Genomic DNA, 18,045 nt, shown 5'->3' on the forward strand with positions numbered 1-18,045 from the left:
TTGTGGTCGCTGAATAAATGCTCAAAAAACTCAATCGCTGCTGTGTGAATAGAGAAACATAGACTATGGCAATGTGGAATTACTGATAGGAATTTCACTGTTATAATATTTTTCATTCGTTTTACCAGTTTTCATAATATAGACCGAGAGAGTATAACTCTTTGGTATTATTATGGCTCCCCATCTGAGAGGGTTTTTAGTGACAGTGGGAACATAGTTTTATGCCACAGAGCTGGTCTTAAACCAGAGACAGTAGACAGACAGACTACTGTGTTCTTAGCTAAAGAAAATGCTTATCTCAGTTTAATAAATTCCCCCGGTTGCACAGTGTAAATTGTGAATTGCATGCACTAAAAAAGATGGCAGTAGTCACTCTCTGTACTAGTTTTGCACTACTTCAGTTACATATACATGTGTTCAGTTAATAAAAAGCAGTAAGTGATCACTTGGTCTAGAGATATTATTATTTTATTTATTTAAATGCAAATGCAAACATATAGAGATATCGTAAAAAGTTTGACAATATTGAGATATATATTTTTTTATAAATACCTCCCAGCCCTAGTCACACATCAACACAAATATGAATGTGTCTGTTTATACTGTAAGATTCTGCTGTACATTATTTACATGTCAGAGTGAGTTATATGAAGATATAAAATGAGTCAAGATAAAGAAGAACGTGTTGTTATGGGCCTATTCAGGCGTGACTCATCTAATCAGAATTTAGAATATGAGATATTCATTTTTATTAAAAAAAATTGGTTACAGCATGAGTGACTATTATGCTAATATTGTGTTATCTGACAGACAAGACGAGCATGTCTCTGATCTGCATAAGTGTGTGTGATAGAGAGAGACTTAACTGAGGGCAGATGTTCTTTACACACTTTTCCCTCAGGACACACACCTGAGACACACACAGAACACACCCTTCAGAGTCATCATAAACACACACACGGCTCAGGTGTGGCATGCATGTCTAAATGTTGAGTTTAAATGGATTTCAAGTTTGTATTTATGTTTGCACCCTGTCTCTCATTAGTGTGTGTGTGTGTGTGTGTGTGTTTTCAAGCAGTGTGCAGATGGAGGATCGCAACATGCTGCGATGGATGGAGAAGGAGAGAAGGAGTCAGAGGGTGCAGCAGGAGGAGACACAGTATGAAAGAACTGCTCCTCTCTTCAGGAAACCATATAAAGTGACATTTCTCATAACCCGTGTGTGTGTGTGTGTGTGTGTGTGGGTGTGTGTGTGTGTGTGTGTGTGTGTGTGTGTGTGTGTGTGTGTGGGCATGTTTTTGTGTCATATCAGGACACAACTCTGTATAATGACATGGGTATGACACAGGTATTACAAGGAGAGGGTGACTTATGAGGACATAACCCATGTCCCCATTTTTTAAGGGTTCTCTCCGTGTGTTTTCCGGGCGTGTGTTCACTCTGTGTGCTCTCATGTTTTCCAAGCGTGTGTTCACTCCGTGTGTTCTCCGGGCGTGTGTTCACTTTGTGTGTTCTCGTGTTCTCCGGGCGTGTGTTCACTCTTTGTGTTCTCGTGTTCTCCAGGCGTGTGTTCACTCTGTGTGTTCTCGTGTTCTCCTGGCGTGTGTTCACTCCGTGTGTTCTTGTGTTCTCCAGGCGTGTGTTCACTCTTTGTGTTCTCATGTTCTCCTGGCGTGTGTTCTCTCCGTGTGTTCTCCGGGCGTGTGTTCACTCCGGGTGTTCTCCGGGTGTGTGTTCACTCCGTGTGTTCTTGTGTTCTCCAGGCGTGTGTTCACTCCGTGTGTTCTCGTGTTCTCCGGGCGTGTGTTCTCTCCGTGTGTTCTCCAGGCGTGTGTTCACTCCGTGTGTTCTCGTGTTCTCCGGGCGTGTGTTCTCTGCGTGTGTTCTCCGGGCGTGTGTTCACTCCGGGTGTTCTCCGGGCGTGTTCACTCCGTGTGTTCTCGTGTTCTCCGGGCGTGTGTTCTCTCCGTGTGTTCTCCGGGCGTGTGTTCACTCCGGGTGTTCTCCGGGCGTGTTCTCTCCGTGTGTTCTCGTGTTCTCCGGGCGTGTGTTCTGTCCGTGTGTTCTCCGGGCGTGTGTTCACTCCGGGTGTTCTCCGGGCGTGTGTTCACTCCGTGTGTTCTCCGAGCGTGTGTTCTCCTGGTGTGTGTTCTCTCCGTTTAATCAGTACAGCCCAAAATGTGTTGTTGTGAGTGATTCATTATTATTATGATGGCATTTCTGAAAACGTGAGTACCGATCGCTCAGAAAGCCCAAATTGTGCAATTTAAGTGAAATGGAGACTCTTAAGATCACAGGACGCCACAGCCGTATGCTGAAATTTATTCACATTATAAATCAGTGTACTGTCATATTGGATGTGTTGGTGTATGCTTGTGAACATAAATGTCTTGTGTGTCAGTGCTTTGGGAGCTTGGTGTCTCACTTGTACTCATGGAGGCTTCAGCGCTAATCAAGCACGCCTGAGCCGCTAACCCTAGATGTGAGTGCTTCAGTATCACGGACCATAAATCCACTTATTCCTTTGTCTGATTTACTTTGCAGAGAATCAAAGATGATGAGCTGTCCAGTCTTATCCAGAGGATGCTGGGTAATTATGAAGATGGATATGACGGACTTGAGGAACTTTGTCCTGCGCTTCCTTATGACCGTTCCTCACACTTCCCTCACGTGGACGAGCAGTCGGTACACAAGGATCACTCCAGAGCTGCTCCAGACTGTGTGTCCGTCTCCGGCCCTCCTTCGGCTGAGAGCTGGGACAGTTTACCGGCCCTGTGTCCCCCGCTGGAGCCGCTGTCCCCTCTACAGTCCAGTGACTCTGACGGCGGTCCGTCTCCAGAGTTCAGCGGCTCGAGCCGCAGGCCGGACGCGCCTCCGCTGACTCACACGCTCCCACTGAATTTGAACAGAAAACTGTCAAACGCCAAGAAACCCACAGCATATGTGAGGCCGACGGTCGGTCAGGATCAGGTGACCAGCGATTCACCCGAACTGAAGGCCTCACCGGAGTCTTATGAGCACTTACTGGACCTGAAGGATAGCAGCAAAACAAACCTTCCCGCTCTGCAGTCTGCTGATGTGAGTGTTTATCTGCAGATATTAAAGTGAGAGTGAAACTAAGCCTGTGTGTTTTATCATCCAAATGTTAAACAAGGCCACATCTCTCTCTGCCCATCTGCAGAGTGTGTGTGGTGTGTGTGTGGAGGACATTCTGCAGGTCAGTTGAGTTTGGGACAGTCTCGATTGATAGGAAAGCCACAGGAGCTCAATGTCTCTCTCATACACAGGAAATGACCTTGTGGCCTCCACTTCTGACCACCATTTGCACGCCAACCACAGCAGAGCCTCCTAAGTTCTCCTCCACTAATGAGGTTAGATCCAAATAAATGGTTTAGTTGGTCACTGAATAAAAAAACACTAGCATGTGAACTCATTCTTGAGCTCATTCTTTTTTGGGCATTCATTCTTGTAACTGCTTTGACAGGAGACATGTGGATTCCAGATTCTCAGTAAGTGTGTGTGTGTTTGTGTGTGTGTGTGTGTTTTGTGGAAGTCTGTTTATGTGCCTTTAATTTGTTGTGTTATTCTTCACTAGAAGCTAATGAATCATCAGACAAGTTCAAGTTCAGCTGGAATCTCAGTGAGTATCAGATCAGATCTTTGTCTCTAGTCTACATGAAGCTGTTTACATGCTCTATCTCTGTGTGTGTGTGTGTGTGTGTGTGTGTGCATAGAGGCGTTTCCAGCAGCTCCTGTGATACTGGCAGCCTTTTTGAAACAGGCAGTGAAAAGAGCAGCATCCCAGATGAACCAGCAGATCCTGAGTCATTACACAGACAGGTACACTCTCTCTCTCTCACACACATACACACACACACACAGACACACACACACACACACACACACACACAAACTATGTATACAACGTATTGTCTTGATGAGAAAGAACATGCATCCTCCTCCTCAATTTTTCACCATCCTAACGTGTGTGTGTGTGTTTAGCCACAGAAAGAGAGTGACTGGCAGTTAGGACGATGGTTAGAAAGAAGGGATCACCAGCAGAACCCTAGGAGCCCATGTGATGTCATTAGGCCAAACTCCTCTGAAAGGACTTATTCACAGAGTTACCATAGTGACCCGACTGATGGCGGCAAAGCGTCTGATCAGATTGTGGGGAGCAAAAACAGGTGTGGGGATCCACTGAGATCTCTCAGCGTGCTGAAAATACATCCACACACACAGCAAAACACAAGAGAAAGAAAACGGCTCATCACACAGAGCAGAAGAGAAGGACAACAGACAACAAAATCAGCAAACACACACGTCAGCCGCTGCTGGTGAAGATAGAGCTGAACCAGAATCCCTCAGGAGCCCAAACCAGCTCCAGCTTCCTCTGAGAGCAACACCTCTTCAGGACGCAAGAGAACGGTGAGCACAGCTAAACCAACCTGCACCTACATCACCTCCACCCGACCTGACCGACCCTCCACCTGACCTGACCGACCCTCCACTTGACCTGACCGACCCTCCACCCGACCTGACCGACCCTCCACCCGACCTGACCGACCCTCCACTTGACTTGACCTGACCCTCCACTCGACTTGACCTGACTGACCCCTCCACCCGACCTGACCGACCCTCCACCCGACCTGACCGACCCTCCACCCGACCTGACCGACCCTCCACCCGACCTGACCGACCCTACACTCGACCTGACCGACCTCCACCCGACCTGACCGACCCTCCACCCGACCTGACCGACCCTCCACCCGACCTGACCGACCCTCCACCCGACCTGACCGGACCCTACCACCTCCGACCTGACCGACCCTACACTCGACCTGACCGACCCTCCACCCGACCTGACCGACCCTCCACCGACCTGCCGACCTCCACCGACCTGACCGACCCTCCACTTGACTGACCGACCCTCCACCCGACCTGACCGACCCTCACCCGACCTGACCGACCCTACACTCGACCTGACCGACCCTCCACCCGACCTGACCCTCCACTCGACTTGACCTGACCGACCCCTCCACCCGACCTGACCGACCCTCCACCCGACCTGACCGACCCTCCACCCGACCTGACCGACCCTCCACTCGACCTGACCGACCCTCCACTCGACCTGACCGACCCTCCACCCGACCTGACCGACCCTCCACCCGACCTGACCGACCCTCCACCCGACCTGACCGACCCTCCACTCGACCTGACCGACGCTCCACTTGACTTGACCTGACCCTCCACTCGACTTGACCTGACCGACCCCTCCACCCGACCTGACCGACCCTCCACCCGACCTGACCGACCCTCCACCCGACCTGACCGACCCTCCACTCGACCTGACCGACCCTCCACTTGACTTGACCTGACCGATCCTCCACTCGACTTGACCTGACCGACCCCTCCACCCGACCTGACCGACCCTCCACCCGACCTGACCGACCCTCCACCCGACCTGACCGACCCTCCACTCGACCTGACCGACCCTCCACTTGACTTGACCTGACCGACCCTCCACTCGACCTGACCGACCCTCCGACCCTGTGTGTGTTTGTGTTTGCAGGTGGAGAGGGATGAAAAGTCTTCAAAGAAGAAACAGAAACTGGACAAAGAGGGAAAACATTCTTCCTTCTCTCAGCAAAGCCTCCACCAATCAGAGTAAGTCACAGAAACACACAGCCAATCAGAGCTGACATACATAATATCCATGTCTCCAAAATGCATTTAACACAGGGTCTCTCAAGACATTTTCCCATCTAAACTGAAACATTAAATATAAATGTTGTTAATGATGATGATGATGATGATGATGATGGGATGTCTTTGCTTATATGTCACACTAGGATGATTGTTTTGAAAACTACAGGTGTATCAACATGATCCACGAGTAAGAAACTAACATTTGCAAAGTGTTTGTGAATCTTTCCTTACCAAATATTCCGGGTCATTTACTGTGAGTCATTAATGTGATGTAAGCGTCCTGCTGCTTTTCTGATGCTCTCTGTCTGATAGAAGCTGATCTAAACGTTCTTCACGTGTTTCCATCAGAGACACAACGAGGAAGAAGAAGAGTGTGAAACACAGCTCAGATCTTCTTCAGGAGTCACACAAAGACTCGGGACGCCAGCAGAAGAAAGCAGACACTCATGGGAAGGTACTGCAGACATCCTCATTTCTGAGTGCTTGTGGGGTTTCTGCTCTGATATAAAGAACTGTTTTATTACACAGAAGAGCAGGAAGGATGTCGTGGTGAAGGTGTGTCCTCGAGCGCTGCTGCCGGCCGATCGCAGGTGTGTGTCGCTCACAGACTCAGTTACACACCACTTCTCTGCAGCTCCACACCAATCACACGTCTAGAGCCACGGCATTCAGCACCAGCACCAAAGCAAAACACAGAAGCAGGCTAATTAAAAAATGTGACCATACTTTCATTTAATCCAAACTGTGTACATATTTAATTTTAAATGGCTTTTGAAGTTTAAAGCCGAGAATAACAACTAAGTTAGCTATAAAAGAAAAAGAGCAGTGAGTAAAGCAGTGGTAATGTTTGTGAATAGAGTATTAGTAATGAAAGTGTGGTTAGCAGCAACCACGCTGCCGATGCTAACGGACCTGCGAGATCATAATAAAACTAGTGATAACGAGGCGCTCTGATTGTTTTTGTTGTAGGATACGATAGAGGATATATTCACACGTTACAGAAACAGAAATGATGGTGTATAACATTTATTTTTAAGGTAAAAATTGTCGATAAAAAGAACATATTGACTGAGCTTAAACACAGTACAAACGGCAACAACAAACAATTGTAATTTTTAATGACACAATGAAAACCAATTGTACATTCTCTTACACACACATTTTAGATTCACAATTTATCTAAAAGTCTCTGGTGTGTAAAAATAGTAAATATCATCATGTCCTTTTTTTTACCCCAATAAAAGTTAAAGAAGCATTAAATAGTTAATAAACAAACTTAATTCTAATGCTCATTATACTAGCGTATGCTATCATACAGCGATGTGATACGAGTGATGAATGTCTGCCTAAATGTAAACCATGAGTGTCTCCATCTCTCGCTATGCACATAGTGTTTCTGTGATTGACCTCTGACCTCTGGTTCCCAGGAAACTCTCAGTGGAAGATCATTTGAAGGAAGCCAAAAAGCTGAAGCACAAAGCAGATGCTACGGTGTTTATCAAGCCTTCCGTTGACTCTGATGTGGTCAGTGCAGTGTCTGTGGCTGATCTGACCGTGTTTCTCTGGTCCTCAGCTGGATAAGATGGATAAAGCGCTCCGATATCTGGAAGCTGCACTGTCATTCGTGGAGAGTGGCGTCGCCATGGAGACAGAGCCACAGACGCCCAAATCTGCGTACACCATGTTCTCTGAGACGCTGGACCTGATCAGGTGTGAAATCTCTCCAGGTGTTCAGTGTGTGGCTAGTGCTGCTGACCACTGGCTCATGATGATGTGTGTTCAGGTTTATTCTCAAGCTGAAGAACTACACGGATCCGTCAGCTGCTGTCCACGAGAGAGACTTCTGCGTCCTGTGGTGAGAACTGACCCAGAGATCGTCAGTCTGTCCACGTGTGACGTGTGTGTGTGTGTGTGTGTGTCCACAGCATGCGATGCCAGGCTCTGCTGCAGATGGCCATGTTCCGCTACAGACGAGATTTGGCGCTCAAACACTCGCAGACGCTCACAGATCATTTCAAAGTGTGTGATCGGCAGCATGGTGCAGTTTATTCTCACAATGATTTAGACTGTTTGACATCAGCCTCATAGTCTTCTGTTTATTTTCAGAGCTTGTCGTGGTCTGCGTCTCCCTCTGTGTCCAAGTGAGCGTCCTCATCTCATCTCATGGCACCTCACTGATTCAGATTGATGCACTTCTGCTCTTCACAGGAGTGCGGTCTCGTCTCTGGTCGATCCTCAGAACATCCAGCAGGTGGCGGTGGCGTACGTCAGCATCACCGAACTCTTTCTGAGCGCTCTCGAGGCGTGGGAGCAGGCGGACGATATCGCTCTCAGAGGCAGCGGTGAGTCGGGGTCAGAGGTCACAGGAAGCTGAGCTGGATTTTAGAAACATGCTCGTCCTTCATCTGTAAAAAAGAAATGCTGTTCATAATAGGTTCAGGGTATTGCCATCAGTCAATTAAAAGAAGAAAATCATGTGGTTTATATTTAATATCTCTTAATGTCTTCTGGTCAAATCGATGAGTTTAGAGCTTTGTGTTAGGATCATCTGGCGCCGATACAGGATGGCTGCCTCCGTGACGAGCTCCGCATATGTTTTTGTGTTTTTGTTAGTTTGTCCTGTCTTTAGTTATATTCCTGCCATCAGTTTCACCAGGGAAGAACTGCTGAACATTCGGCAGAACACACCACAGGATATTTTACCGGATTTCAATTATTCAGACGTTTTACTGAACGTTGTTATCGGAGGAGCGGCGGCGCTGATCAAGCGCTTCAGGACGCGCAGACGGGGGAAGCGAGCGGGAGCGCTCGTCAGACTCAGGAAGCGCGGATTTCGAACGCCGTTGCCTAGCATCCATCTGGCAAATCTCCGCTCTCTACCCAACAAAACGGACGAACTCCTTCTGCTTTCTCGGACAAATAAGGATTTCACACACTCTGCTGCTCTGTGTTTCACGGAAACCTGGCTGAATGACACCATACCGGACAGCGCGCTCCATCTGCCGGGCTTTCAGCTGTTTAGAGCGGATCGCGAATCAGAATCCACGGGGAAATCGCGTGGTGGCGGGACATGCTTTTACATCAATGAACGGTGGTGTACAGATGTAACTGTGTTAAAGAAGACGTGCTGTCCTGATCTCGAAACACTCTTCATTAACTACAAGCCGTTCTATTCGCCGCGGGAGTTTCACTCGTTCATTCTGGTCAGTGTTTACATCCATCCGCAAGCGCATGTGAGCTCAGCTTTACAGAAACTCGCTGATCAGATCACAGAGACAGAACAACAACACCCGGACTCTGTTTTAATCATTCTCGGGGACTTTAATAAAGCCAATCTGTCCCGTGAACTGCCAAAATACAGACAGCATGTTACTTGTCCCACAAGAGACAGTAATATATTGGATCACTGTTACACCACAATAAAGGATGATATCACTCTGTTCCACGAGCAGCTTTGGGACGTTCTGATCACCTTCTGGTTCATCTAATACCGTCCTACAGGCAGAAACTAAAATCAGCTAAACCTGTATCAAGGACTGTAAAAAGATGGACTAATGAAGCAGAGCAGGATTTACAATCTTGTTTTGACCTCACTGATTGGAGTGTTTTTGAAGCTGCTGCCACCGATCTGGATGAACTCACAGAGACCGTAACATCATATATCAGTTTCTATGAGGATATGTGTATTCCTACAAAGACTCAACTAATTTACAATAATGACAAACCGTGGTTCACTGCAAAACTCAGACAGCTCCGTCAGGCCAAAGAAGATGCTTACGTGAAGGGGGACATCACTTGAACCTCTCCCTGCTCTATTTCCGGATACATCGTGGTAAGAAATCATGCCTCCCAAACAATCTAAGACTGCACCTTCTGAGGATGATTCAGTCGTTACAATGAGTGTACTTTCTCAATTAATGGATCAACAGAGAGAATTTTACAGAGAGATGCTTCATCAACAACAAGACAACTTCAAGAGCTTTGTTCAGTTGGTAGTAGATGGAACAAACAAAAGATTGGATGGAGTGATCAGAGATGTTCAAGATATAAAAACTAGTTTGGAATTCACACAACATAAAGTGGATGGATTGATGACTGGTTATAAGGATGTTGAAATAAAAATAAAGCAGTTTGAAAAGGATATTGTCAAGTCAAAGGAGGAACTAGACGGATTCTTTGTCAAACTGGATTATGTGGAAAATCAGATGAAGAGGACAAACATCATTGTGGATGGGATCTCTGATGAAAAAGATGAAAGCTGGATGAAATCAGAGGTGAAAGTTCGTGATATCCTTTCAAGTAAATTGGGGCTAGATGACTCCGAAATGGAAATCGAGCGAGCTCACAGGATCGGACAGTATCAAGAAGGGGGTAAGCCCAGAAAAGTTGTTGTTAAACTTCTACGTTTGAAAGATAAACAGACTATCATGTCATCAGCCAAGAGGTTAAAAGGCACAAACATTTTTATAAATGAAGACTTTTCTGAGGCTCTTCAGTTGAGAAGGAGGGAACTCCTTCCAAAATTAAGAGCTGCCCGGGACAGAGGTGAAAGAGCCTTCCTGAAATATGACAAGTTAGTCATCTTGTCCAGAACTGGAAATACTCAAACATAATTGCAATGCATTTTTAGAATGATTGTGTAATTATTATCTTACATTTTTTTTTGCTGTTTTGTTAGGAAGCAAGACAAGTTTATGGCATCTCTTTTAACAAAATTGTCAAAGAAAGGATTAATTATTGCACATTTAAATATATGTAGCCTCAAGAACAAAATTCATGAGGTGATGAGAATATGCACTGAAGATAATATTCAAGTTTTAGCATTGTCAGAAACACATTTAGATATGGCTATGAGTAATTCTGAGCTTATGATTAATGGTTTTAAATTGTATAGGAAAGACCGGGATAAATATGGTGGTGGAGTAGCCTTTTATATTAGAGAACATTTTGGTGTGTTGTTAAGGGAAGACTTAATGAACAGTTATATTGAAGACATATGGGTAGAGATTTCTGTTCCACACTGTAAACCAATTTTAGCTGGTTGTTGTTATCGGCCTCCTAGTGCTAATGTGCAGTATTTGGATAGAATATGTGAAAGTATGAACAGGGTCACAGATGAAAATAAGGCCATATTTTTATTGGGTGATTTTAATATTGATTGGATGGCTAAAAACTGCTCATTAACAAAAAAGTTAAAATCTATGGCTGATACTTGTAATCTCACACAAATGATTATCCAACCAACAAGAATTGTTATGAAGGCAAACAAGGTTAGTACTTCTAGCTGCATTGACCTTATATTTACCAATGTCCAGGAATTGTGTTCAAAGGCAGTATCAGTGGCAGTTGGCTGTAGTGATCACAATTTGATCGCATTAACTAAAAAGACAAAAATTCCCAAATCAGGAGCCAGGATTTTATTATCTAGGTCATATAAAAGATTCAATCAAGATCTGTTTATTAATGAAGTTCAGAGTGTGCAGTGGACTGAAGTGTGTCAAGAAAAAGATGTTAATAAAGCCTTAAATATTTTTATGGATATAATAAATAAGATAATTGATAAATACGCCCCACTTAGAAAAAGATCAGTAAAAACTAAAAATGCTCCTTGGCTCGATGATGAGCTGAAGTGCTTAATGCTGCAAAGAGACAAGGCAAAGGAGGTAGTACAGAAATTAGGAAGTGACTACAATAAAAAATTCTATTGTAAGTTAAGAAATAGGGTTTCTAAATTAAATCATATTAAAAAAAGGGAATATTATAAGCAAAAAATTAGGTCTGCAGCTGGTGATTCCAAGAAAATATGGAAAACACTGAATGAAATAATGTGTAGGAAGACAAATAATTATCAAAGGTGTGTGGAAAATGAAGGTCAGTTTATTACTAAACCATTAGAGATAGCTAATTATTTTAACACCTTTTTTAACGATAAGGTGAACAATTTAAGATCTAGCATGTATGGCAATGATGTTCAATCAGCCTGTAGTCCTATTTCTAAAATAATGAAAAATAAATTATGCAGTTTTAATTTTAGGTCTGTTGATCAAACTACTGTAGAAGAGATGTTGCTTTCAATTCCAGATGATAAACCTTGTGGAGCTGATCAGTTAGATGGAAAATTGCTAAAAATGGTAGCTAGACAGCTTTCTCAACCGATCTGTCATATTTATAATAGGTGTTTGATTGGTGGCAAATATCCAAATCTTTGGAAAGAATCTAAAATTATTCCATTACTTAAAAAGGGAAAAACAGACTTTTTAGGTTCTAATTGCAGACCAATTAGCATACTTCCAATTTTGAGTAAGCTTTTAGAGAAGATTACCTTCAAGCAAATTTTACAATATTTTAGTACAAATGGATTACTTGCCAATGCTCAACATGCCTATCGACCAGGACACTCCACAAGTACTGCTCTTATACATATGACAGATGAATGGTTAGCATGTCTAGATAATAAGAAACTGGTTGGTGCTGTTTTAATTGATTTTACAGCAGCCTTTGATGTCATTGACCATGATATTCTTATGGCTAAACTAAAATGTTATGGTTTTTCATTGACAGCCCTTAATTGGATGGGAAGCTATCTTTCTAATAGAAAACAGAGAGTGTTTTATAATGGATCTTTTTCAGATGCTAAAAATACTTATTGTGGTGTTCCACAAGGAAGTTGCTTAGGTCCTTTATTGTTTTCTATTTTTATAAATGATTTACCATATGTTGTTAATAATGCTAATATAGTTATGTATGCAGATGACTCTACAATGTTTTCTGCAGCACATTCTTCAGCTGAACTAAAGAAAAATTTGAGTGATGAGCTTTTAACAATTTCTAAATGGGTTCAAATTAACAAATTAATTTTAAATATAGAAAAAACTAAATGCATAACTTTTAGCCAAAAATACAATATTTCTAGGGCTGCAGATTTGAATTTATTTATTGATGGGACGCCAGTGGAACAAGTAACAGATGTTACTTTGTTGGGCGTGATACTTGACAATACATTGTCCTGGTCCAAAACATATAGATCATATAGTAAGCAGCATGGGTAAAGGTATAGCAGTAGCCAGGAAATGTTCTGCATTTATTTCGTCTTTGGTTTTAAAAGATGTGGTGCAGTCAATAGTTTTATCGCATCTTGAGTACTGCCCTATAATATGGTCAAGTGCATCAGAAAAGCACTTAAAAAAACTTCAGATTGTTCAGAATAGAGCAGCTAGGTTGGTGCTCCATTATCAATTTCAGGCCAGTGTTGCTGATATGCATAGAAAATTATCATGGCTTTTAGTGAAGGACAAATTACATTTACGAGTGTTGGTATATTTTTATAAGGTAATCAAGTATCATACACCATGTTTTTTTCTTTGAAAAGCTTGTATATGTTGGTTTTAGACACGATCATAAAACACGTCAAGTGAGTAAGTCTCAACTGTTTTTACCATGTCCACAATCAAATTTGCTGAAAAAGACTGTATTTTATCGTGGCTCTGCTGCTTGGAATGTTGTTCCTATAAATATACGTAAAAGTAATTCAACACATGTGTTTAAAAGAAATTGTGTAAACATGTTGTTAAAGGTATAGACGTACTTCTGCTTGTGCTGCTACTATTAATATGTATGGGTATAGTTTTGTGATGTGACTGGATTAGCAATTGTATTTTTGTTATTATTTTATTTGTTTGAATGATTTTTTTGTATTGTGCAACTCTGTGGACCCCAGGAAGATTAGCAACCACTTTGTGGAAGCTAATGGGGATCCAAATTAACAATAAACAATAAACAATGTCTTGTATAAACAGGCTAAATACACATTGGAAAAGGAGATCAAAGTGGCAAAGAGGAATTATTCTGGAAAAATAAGGACTCAGTTCACTTCCAACGACTCCGCATCAGTGTGGAAAAGTCTAAAGAAGATCACAAGACACCACCCCCCAGCACTGTAGAGAATCAACGACTGGCAGACGATCTGAACGAGTTTTACTGCAGGTTTGAAAGAACACCCATCACCTGCCCTGAACGCCTCCCCACACAACCATTCACACCCTTCACAACTCCTGCAACCAGCCCTGAATGCCTCTCCAAACTACCGTTCACACCATTAACAGCTCCTGCAACCCATCCTGAACACCTCTCCAATCAAGCACTCTCACCATTCTCACCTCCTGCATCCCCCCTCTCCCCCACACCTGCAATTCAGATCGGCGAGGATGCGGTGCGCCAGGTCTTCCGGAAGCAGAAAAGGAAAAAAGCACCAGGCCCAGATTGTGTTACACCAGCCTGTCTGAAATCCTGTGCTGACCAGCTGGCCCCCATCTTCACCCAGATCTTCAACAGATCGCTGGAGCTGTGCGAAGTCCCTTCATGCCTCAAACGTTCCCACCATCATCCCCATCCCTAAGAAACCCAAAATTACAGGACTAAATGACTACAGGCCTGTGGCTCTAACGTCTGTAGTCATGAAGTCATTTGAAAAACTGGTGCTGGGCCACCTGAAGGACATCACTGGACCCTTGCTGGATCCTCTTCAGTTTTGCCTACAGAGCAAACAGGTCTGTGGACGATGCAGTAAACATTGGACTGCATTATGTTCTGCAACACCTAGACAGACCGGGGACTTATGTGAGGATCCTGTTTGTGGACTTCAGCTCGGCCTTCAACACGATCATCCCAAACCTCCTCCTGCCCAAACTAATCAGCTCTCCGTGCCCACCTCCGTCTGTCAGTGGATCAACAGCTTCCTGACAGACAGCAGCAGCTAGTGAGGCTGGGAAAATACACATCCAGCACCCGTACAATCAGCACCGGAGCTCCCCAGGGCTGCGTTCTCTCCCCACTGCTCTTCTCCCTCTACACTAATGATTGCACATCTAAGGACCCCTCTGTCAAGCTCCTGAAGTTTGCAGACGACACCACACTCATCGGCCTCATTCAGGACGGTGACGAGTCTGCTTACAGACAGGAGGTAAAAAGAGCTGGCTGTCTGGTGCAGTCTCAACAACCTGGAGCTTAACACCCTCAAAACAGTGGAGATGATCGTGGACTTCAGGAGAGACCCCCCTGCACTCCCCCCACTCACCATCATGAACAGCCCTGTGACTGCAGTGGAGTCATTCAGGTTCCTGGGAACCACCATCTCTCAGGACCTGAAGTGGGACATTCACATTGACTCCATCGTAAAAAAAGGCCCAGCAGAGGTTGTACTTCCTTCGCCAGCTGAGGAAGTTTAACCTGCCACAGGAGCTGCTGAAACAGTTCTACTCCACCATCATTGAATCCATCCTCTGCACTTCAGTAACTGTCTGGTTCAGCTCAGCTTCTAAATCTGACCTCAGAAGACTACAGAGAGTAGTCCGGACTGCTGAGCGAATCATCGGTTCAACTCTCCCATCTATTCAAGAACTGTACTTATCCAGAGTGAGAAAAAGGGCTGTCAAAATCACTCTGGACCCCTCACATCCAGCACACTCCCTCTTTGAACTGTTGCCATCTGGTCGACGCTACAGAGCACTGAGCACTAGAACGACCAGGACACAGGACCAGTTTCTTCCCTCAGGCAATCCATCTTATGAACAGCTGATAATAATGGCGGACACACTACACTTTATATTTATATACACACACACTTTATTTATCTAACACACATACTTAGTATACACTTAAATTTTGCACACAATATATATGTACATACATAACTTCATTTTGTAATATACTTGCCTACAATTGTCATTTGTATATTGTTATTCACTCTCTACTTATTTGTATTTTTTATTCTTTATTATGTGTTTTATGTTCTGTCGCTGTCATTCTGTTGTACTGCGGAGCTTCTGTCACGAAAACAAATTCCTCGTATGTGTACATTACCTGGCAATAAAGCTCATTCTGATTCTGATTCTGATTCTGATCTACATGCAGAGACAATTTAAAACCGTCAAACAGATGAGATTTGATCTGTGTTTCGGTGCTGCCATTAAAATGACACGCATTCAGTGAGATTCTCTAGACATGATACACATATGTGACCCTAAATCATCTCTCCGTTGATGTGTGGTTTGTTTCGGAGGACAATATTTGTCTGAGATACAACTATTAGAAAATCTGGAATCTGAGGGAGCAAAACAATCTAAATATTGAGAAAATCATCTTTAAACTTGTTCACATGAAGTTCTTAGCAATGCATATTACTAATCACAAATAAAGTTTTGATATATTTACGGTAGGGATTTTCCAAAATATCTTCATGAACATGATCTTTTACTTAATATCCTAATGATTTTGGCATAAAAGAGAAATTGATAATTTTGACCCATACAGTGTATTGTTGTGTATTTCTACAAATATACGTCTGTGACAACTGATGCTGCTTGTGCTGCAGGACACTGATTTGATTTTAAACATTTAACATCTTTTAGCTATCAAGTTCAGTTTTCCCCTTTTTTCAAGTTTATTTTCATTATCATGACAAATAATTATTGAAATGATTAATTTCTAAAAAAGAAAAAAGACCCTTTGTCTACGTGGAGCTGGTTTGTGCAGAGCAGACATTAGGAATTGGGAAACACAACATATGCTGAGTAGATAACGGTAGTTGCTTTTTTATGTGTTTAATGGCAATATTAATTGCAGATTTCTCCCAGCCCATGTTATGTAGACCTTTTATATGAATTAAAAAAAGGGAATGATTTGAGCTGGACACCTGTGTGGATTGTTCCCCGGTTTTTTCCTGTTTAATGAACGCAGTGGTGTGTGTGTGTGTGTGTGTGTGTTGCAGGTTTGCTGCGAGAGCTGGATTCAGCCGTCGGTGCTCCGAGTCTGACGTCCTCTCACCAGCGCTTTAGTGCGATACACACGACACGGCCTGCACTGGATCAGACACGACACACAGAACCTGCTTCTTCTAGATAGCGACGTCTCATTGGTCAAATCCTTTGGCACTTTTTAAATAGAGCACCAAGTATTTCCTGTCCATCAGTATTTCCTTTCTTTCTTCATCTTGGGTCAAGAGCAGCTGATGTGGATTGACTCCCAAATTAGGATTTTTTTTTTACTTTCTGTGACTTTGGAAGATTAAAATTACTGTAAAATGGAATATAAATATGAAACTATTTGCATTTATTTTAAATCCCACCTGGTTTTCTACAACCTAACTAAACTCCTAAAGGGCAAAAGTCTGATTTGATTGTTGATTATCAAATCTTCATTGAAAGTGGTTTTTTGTGCCTTATTGTTTTGGGTGACTGAGTTCAGTTGACATTAATACTGAGACCTGAAGATCTGTTTCCTCAGGATGCACTTGGATATGAATTGAATTAAATCTTTATTATTCTTTATGGTTTGTTTTTGGTACCTTGCAGGAGTACAGCTTATTCACAACACATGAGAATATAAACACACAACAAAGGAAACCTAATATCAACTAATATTCTGATGCACACAGTGGATTTGTGATTTTTTTTTCTCTCTCAAATTTTACAAGAACACACAGTTTATTTTATGACACACTCTGACATCCATACAACACACACACAATTATAGATGCATTATTTATATTATTGGCTCGATAATATGCATAAGCAGAAAACAGGAATGAAGCTAGTGTTTGTTTTTGTGATAACGACCCGAGCAGTCACAAGGAGGATCAATAGCGAAGCTGGGGTCCAAAGTGTTGTTTATTTAAGCAGGTGTGCAAAAATATGCAAATAAAATAGATATAAGAGCTTAAAACAAAGATTATAATTAAAACTAGAACTGCAAGTACTAAAAACAGTACCGACTCCCCTCTACCATTGAGTCTTGTCCAAGCTTTATCTGTTCACCCCCTGCTTCTAGCAGCGGCCATCTTTAATACCCAAATTGGAACAAGATTTAGAAATTAATTCAAGTAAATAAATACAATTAATACGACAATTAAAAAGAGAACAAATAAACCAAAACATTTGCAAGATTAACAGTGAAACCCGGGGTAGTAGACATTTTCTACTCCATCACAGCTTTATAGGACAAAAATAAAATTTTAACCCTTGCCAACAGAATAAAAGCCTATTAACAAAAATTGCATAATTTTACAGTTGAATGTTACTGCGATTAAAAATGCAGTTGTAATGGGTTTCAATGGAGAGGAACTAGTTTGTGATCTAAATGCAAAAATAGATTTATTAAAGGAATGGAAGTAAAATAGTAAAAGTCCCATAATAATACACACGTGCCAAAATACATGCAGTTGTCAATAACAGGCAAAATGATCAAAAAATAAACAGAAAAGGACAAAACAAGGGCCAGTGTGGGTCGCACAAGGGTTAAACAAGATCATTGTGAGAGATCATCTTTTAATGAGATGTTGTC

General features: G+C 42.9%; 1 protein-coding gene across 1 annotated transcript; it reads left to right on the forward strand.

Moving 5' to 3' along the window:
- Positions 1-4,355: 4,355 nt before the first annotated feature.
- Positions 4,356-16,707, forward strand: LOC113088019 (AF4/FMR2 family member 1-like). The gene is made up of 11 exons (XM_026255682.1): positions 4,356-4,428; positions 5,573-5,667; positions 6,058-6,163; positions 6,238-6,299; positions 7,137-7,200; positions 7,283-7,419; positions 7,493-7,564; positions 7,635-7,728; positions 7,816-7,850; positions 7,918-8,051; positions 16,475-16,707. The coding sequence occupies exons 6-11, from the start codon at positions 7,292-7,294 to the stop codon at positions 16,606-16,608; spliced, it is 597 nt and encodes a 198-aa protein (XP_026111467.1). The 5' UTR covers positions 4,356-4,428; positions 5,573-5,667; positions 6,058-6,163; positions 6,238-6,299; positions 7,137-7,200; positions 7,283-7,291; the 3' UTR covers positions 16,609-16,707.
- Positions 16,708-18,045: the final 1,338 nt, after the last annotated feature.

The sequence above is a fragment of the Carassius auratus genome, unplaced genomic scaffold (assembly GCF_003368295.1).
Source record: "Carassius auratus strain Wakin unplaced genomic scaffold, ASM336829v1 scaf_tig00045696, whole genome shotgun sequence".
Classification (NCBI taxonomy): Eukaryota; Metazoa; Chordata; class Actinopteri; order Cypriniformes; family Cyprinidae; genus Carassius; species Carassius auratus.